At 45.7% G+C, this 6000-nt stretch overlaps 1 protein-coding gene across 1 annotated transcript in view; it reads right to left on the bottom strand.

Annotated features, from left to right (window-relative positions):
* Positions 1 to 315: 315 nt before the first annotated feature.
* LOC120930354 (high choriolytic enzyme 1-like) overlaps positions 316 to 6000 on the bottom strand; it is a 28278-nt gene continuing 22593 nt past the window's right edge. Inside the window, exons 10-12 of the mRNA XM_040341551.1 lie at positions 4089 to 4207; positions 3165 to 3390; positions 316 to 395 (exon numbers count right to left, since the gene is read on the bottom strand). Of these exons, the coding sequence (XP_040197485.1) occupies positions 391 to 395; positions 3165 to 3390; positions 4089 to 4207 (350 nt within the window). The 3' untranslated portion in view covers positions 316 to 390. The remainder of the gene's footprint in view (positions 396 to 3164; positions 3391 to 4088; positions 4208 to 6000) is intronic.

Below are 6000 nucleotides of genomic sequence, written 5' to 3'. Positions count from 1 at the left end.
ATCAGGAAACTATCTGCATGAAGCATGTTCTTCCTGTGCATGCATGGGTTTCCTCTCACGTGCTGGTAGGTTAGTTTGATCCATCGAAATTGCCTCTAGTATGTGTATGCTGGTGTCATAGGGACCTTAGATTGTAAGCTCTTTGAGGGCAGGGACTCATGTGATTGTACATTATGTAAATTGGTGGTGCTATATAAATACCTGTACTAAAAAAATTGGGACTTGCCGATATAGGGAATCAATTTGGTCATATATATACCAATATACAGTTGTATAAAAACTTCAAACTGTAAAATATTGTAAATCATGTAATTCTTTGTCATCCACCTCCTGTCTCCAGAGTACGGCAAAATCAGTCCGGAGAGTTTTAAGAAGTCAGGGTTTCAGATATTATGCTGCAAGAGAAAACATTTGTTTCAGGTAGATATAAAATGAGTTGACGAGAAATGTAATACATTAGATGCAGATATCTCCCTAGAAGAGGTGCAGGAGGCCTTAAACTCCATGCAGTCTGGGAAGACCCCTGGGCCGGATTGGGATACCAATCGAGTTCTACTCGGTCTACCAGGAGCATCTTGCTCCCAGGCTTACCTCAATGCTACAGCAATTCTATAACCTAGACTCCCTCCCGGAATCGATGTCTGACACAGTGGTGGTGTTGGTGCCCAAGCCTGGTAAGGACCCTGAGGAATGTGCCTCATATAGGCCTATCTCATGGATTAATGCGGATGCCAAGCTCCTTGCAAAAATTTTGGCTATTAGACTTGGTAAAGTGATTGAGGACCTTGTTCAAGTTGATCAGACTGAGTTTATGCCGGCGCCTATTCCTGAATTTGGCCACATCCCATAGCAATGGGGGAACTAGAGTCATAGCCTTTCTTGAAGCCGAGCAGGCTTTTGATTCGGTAGAATGGGAGTATTTATGGGCGGTGTTGAAGAAGTTTGGTGTAGGGCCTAAATTTCTCAGGTGGCTAGGTATGCTCTATAGGACCCCTAGGGCTAGGATCCGGGTGAATGATTTCTTGTCGGACTACTTTCTCCTCCGGAGGGAGACCCGGCAGGGGTGCCCCCTGTCACCTAGTTTGTTTGCTCTGGCCCTGGAACCCCTTGCGGTCCTGGTCAGGGACTCGGACCGTATTGAGGGACTTCGGGTCAGCCCTCTGGAAGAGAAGATATCTCTATACGAATCTATTTTTAACGAATTTGGCAAGTTCTCTGGGATATGCATCAATTGGACTAAGTCAGTCCTGTTCCCCCTGGACGTGAGAGCTAGAGACGTGGCCCCCCCAGACCGTGTTGCAGTGGGTTGAGGAGTTTACATATCTAGGAATTGGGGTCTCTCGTGATCTTCAGTCCTTCCACCGCCTTAATCTGCGCTCGGTTGTTGAACGCCTTAGGGATCACTGTTCCCGTTGGACCAATTTACCGCTTAACCTTTTAGGGCGTATTAACGTTTTGAAGATGATATACTTACCCAAGTTTACTTATATCTTTAGAAACTGCCCTGTGTAGATCTCCCCTTCCTTTTTTAAATAACTGGACAGCTGCATTGGCTCTTTTCTGTGGCGGGGATCATCTCCTCGTTTGGCTAGATCGACTCATCAGCTGCCTGTTGGCTGTGGGGGGTTGGCCCTGCCTAACCTACTGGTGTATTACTGGGTGGCTGTACTGGTTACAGTGTGGTGGTGGTTCGAGCAGCCCAGGGCCAATGTGGCTGTCTGCTTTGAGGCGGCTCCCTTACCGAACTCAGCAACTTTGTGTATAGAGGGGCCTCGGCGTACCCTTCCCTGCCAGCCCCCTCTAGGGCTACGTTGCGGGTGTGGGGAGTGGCTAGGCCTCACTTTCTATCTCCCAGCCGGTGGTCCCCCTTCGTTCCATTGCAGGGGAACCCTTCCCTAGAGCACTTTCGATCCATACCGGATCCGCAGTTGTGGGCCCGTTATGACGTTAAGCTGTTGAGGGATGTTATTTCTAATGGGTCCTTACTTCCCTTTCGGGATCTAGCAAACCGGTTTGGCCTTCCAGGCTGGATGTTGTTTCGTTACTACCAGTTACTACCATGCCTTCAGGGCCCAATTTTCCGACACCTTCTTGCCTTGGGGCGGATGCTGTTGAGGATCTGTTGGCCCAGAGCTCCCTAGCTAAACTCCTGTCTGCATTGTACCTGACGCTGGGAGAAAGAGCGGAACTTCTGTTTCAGTGAAGTTCCATTTTAAGACCAGAAGTGTATTTAGGCTTTGTGCTGCCCTAGGCCTAACTAAATTCGTACACCCCCTAATTTAAATATGACCCACCTTTTCCTGTCAAGGCCACTCCCCTGTCTAAGACCCACCCTAAAATTTTCAAATGGGGACACTAGTTCTGAGGGCCGGGGGGAGGGGCAATAGATTTCCTTAATTTGCATAGATTTCCTCTCAATTCCTGTTTGGCTATGGGACAGGAAGTGAAGGGAAATCTCTGCAATGGGACAGGGATGGTAAAAAATAAACTGACAGGGCCTATAACCCTCCCTTACTCTATCCAAAAATGGAAAAAAAAGCCTTGCCTATAGTTCTACTTTAAGCACAAATTTCTGATAATTTTATGGAGAAGACTAAGAAGATATAACCATGCCAATGGTGCAGCAGAACCCCCCCCCTCCTCACACAGTTGCGGAATGCCGCCGTCCGCATACCGGAAGCAGTGCGGCCACTTTATGGGGGAGCTAGACTAATTTGCCTCTCAACCTAGTCCACCCCATAAGACTGGCGCTACACTAGCGCTAGCCGGCGGGGACTCTTTCCGTGCTGCCCTCCTGCAAAGTGCTGCCCTGGGCCTTGTTGGCCTAGGCCAGGATACAGCGCTGTTTAAGACCAGTATTTGGGCTGAGGCTTCAAATTCAGGGACAATAGTTGGTCTGGAAAAAACATTGCCAGCAAGATACGATATTGATTCCACAACAGCAATGAAAGCCTGACAAAAGTTTGAATTCTTCCTCCAATCAACAAAAAAGTTGTGTTGACACACTCTTTAAGCCTTAACCCTGATTCCCTAACCTAGGTAAACACCACATAAAAATGACCACATTGAAGCTGAGATAAGAATACCAAATCTGGACCATCAAAACGATAAAACTGCCATTTTAAACAATGACTGAGAAAGGACAGATATGTGAGTGAACGTACCTGGTTGATATAAAAGTCTAAACCCTTTCCTAGAGACAGCGGAATCACTGATGAAGATGACCTGCATGGCATTCCCCTGGAGAATAATGGAAGGTGGCACTGTCGGCCCACAAAAGAGATTCAGGTATGCGGCAAACAAATACTTTCCTTTGAAGATCTGAAGCTTATCAGTAGTACAGCTGTTCATGTCACCATCTATATCAAAATCTGTGAAGGTGATGTTTAACTGAAATAAGAAGAAGAAAATTTGATATGTCAGGTGTCTTGTATGGTAAGATGGGGCAAAAGGGCAAGACAAATTAAAAAAACAAGACTTAAAGGGGTTGTAAAGGTTTGTTTTTTATTTTTTAAATAGGTTCCTTTAAGCTAGTGCATTGTTGGTTCACTTACCGTTTTCCTTCGATTTCCCTTCTAAATTTTTTTTTCTTTGTCTGAATTTCTCACTTCCTGTTTCTTCAGTAAGCTTGCCCCCATCATCTGAACCATCCTGGTTGGGGGGATTAGTTAGCGTGCTTGACCCCTTGGGACTACATGCCTGTGGGGAGACATCTCCCCGCAGGCATGTAGTCCCAAGGGAGGGGGTAAGCACGCTGACTAACCCCCAGCCAGAACGGCTCGGATGATGGGGGGCAAGCTTACAGAGGAGGAACAGGAAGTGAGAAATTCAGACAAAGAAAAAAAAAGTTTAGAAGGGAAATCAAAGGAAAAGGTAAGTGAACCAACAATGCACTAGCTTAAAGGAACCTATTTAGAAATTAAAAACCCGAGGGAGAGAGAGAAGGAGGAGAGAACAAAAAAGTAGATTGCCCATCAAGCAAAATATTGAGATTCTGCTTTGGCAAGATTTCGCATACGGAAACGTAGATGTAAGATTTGGGTAATTATCCATCATACATGAAGTTTGGATATATTGCACATGCTTACCCGAGAGTTGGTGGTGATGATGTTCCAGTAACAGTAGGCATTATTGGTGTAGTTGTTTGGGAAGTTGGGGGATGTGATAACTCCCTGTGGAGCCGTCAACATCACCATGCCATTACAAGCTGGAAGAGAAGACATCTCAGTAGAACACAGCAATACACGTATTTGACTCTATATTCAACTGCATAGATTTACAGACTTGGTAAAGCTACAACACATGCTTTTATAAAAAAAATTGAAACCTGCAGTATTGTAATAAAAGCCTGTAACCCAAGGATGCAGCGAGATAACCAGCACCATGTCGACCTGCAACCGCAAAAAATGTAATATGACAAAGCCCTCATAAGCATTGTCAGAGCCCACCAATGTTCCTATGCAAGAGAGAAAAGCATAATACCCCCCTCTCATTTTTCCCCGATGAAGAATGTACACACCCACACACTAACTATTGGCGCTTGTTGCATTTAGCCGGCCATAAATGGTTCGACTCTTGGCTATTTCAGCATGGCCACGTTTTGAACCATGTATGGCCAGGCTTATTGTACCCAAGTCAGTCCATTGATCGACTTGGGTACAACCAGTGGCTATAGCCGCTAGCAAAATTCACTGCATTCACCTGGATAGGACGCCCCCCCCCCCACCACCAGGAGAACAAAATGCAAGTTTATGGAGCGTCGGATGTCAGCTGTGACCATGTCCGTTGATATCCGATCCAATCTGCTAAAATCAGACGTATGGCGATACGTCGTCATCCATCCTGGCGGATCGGGTGAGATCTGATGAAAATGGACCTGCTGTCCGTTTTCATCAGATCTCTCCATAGACAAGCAGCGGCACTTGACAAGCCCCCCCCCCCGCTCAGTGTCAACAGAGAGATCTCCCGCTGAGCTGGCGGACTAGTGGCAACTAGAGGGATCACATTTCTAAACTGCCATTCAGAGACACCCCCTCCCAAAAATCAGCTTGTGCTGTAACGAATCACAGCACAGTGATTGGACACAAGAGGTGGGAATTATGACTTCTCCAATCACAAGAAGGGGATGGGGATTATGCTCCTCCAGGCATTCCCGGCCAGGACAAGTACTGTCAGTGAGTTAAGCAGTGATGTGGCAGCCTTTTTTGGGGGCATCAGATTGGCCCAGGGGGTGGCTGTGTCAGTTTCATTCCGGGACACTGTATTGTCCTGGAATAAAGGTGCCCGGGACAGACCTGCAAAATGCGGGACTGTCCCGGGCAACCCGGGACACGTGGTCACCCTAGTGGCAACAGATCCGCCTCGTGTGAATGAGGCCTAAAGCATTTTTGTTTTTCGTTTTGGATAGAGTAAGGAATGTTGACAGCTTATTGCCAGTTGTGTCCCCGCTGATAAGGTCCACCCCTCTGTTTGTCCTACTGACCACTATCACAAAAACAAAAAGTGATGGCAAATCAAAAAATTTAGAGTACAGAGTACCATGTACTGTACATGGGCAGAAGAAAAAAATTAACCTTTCCCTTCTCAACCAAAACCATTTTTTTTTGTATATATATATATATACACACACACGCACTTAAAGGGGTTGTAAAGGTTTGTTTTTTATTTTCTAAATAGGTTCCAATAAGCTAGTGCATTGTTGGTTCACTTAGCTTTTCCTTCGATTTCCCTAAATGTTTTTTTCTTTGTTTTCTTTGTCTGAATTTCTAATTTCCTGTTCCTCCTCAGTAAGCTGTTCTGGCTGACTAACCCCCAGCCAGATGATGGGGGCAAGCTTACTGAGGAGAAACAGGAAGTGAGAAATTCAGACAAAGAAAAAAGAAAGGAAAATCGAAGGAAAAGGTAAGTGAACCAACAATGCACTAGCTTAAAGGAACCTATTTAAAAAAATAAAAAAATAACCTTTACAACCCCTTTAAGGGCAGGCCATCAAAATCTTAG

Source organism: Rana temporaria, chromosome 3 (genome assembly GCF_905171775.1).
Source record: "Rana temporaria chromosome 3, aRanTem1.1, whole genome shotgun sequence".
In the NCBI taxonomy this organism is placed as follows: Eukaryota; Metazoa; Chordata; class Amphibia; order Anura; family Ranidae; genus Rana; species Rana temporaria.
The sequence above is the reverse complement of the archived record's forward strand: the minus strand, read 5'-3'. Positions and strand labels throughout refer to the sequence as shown.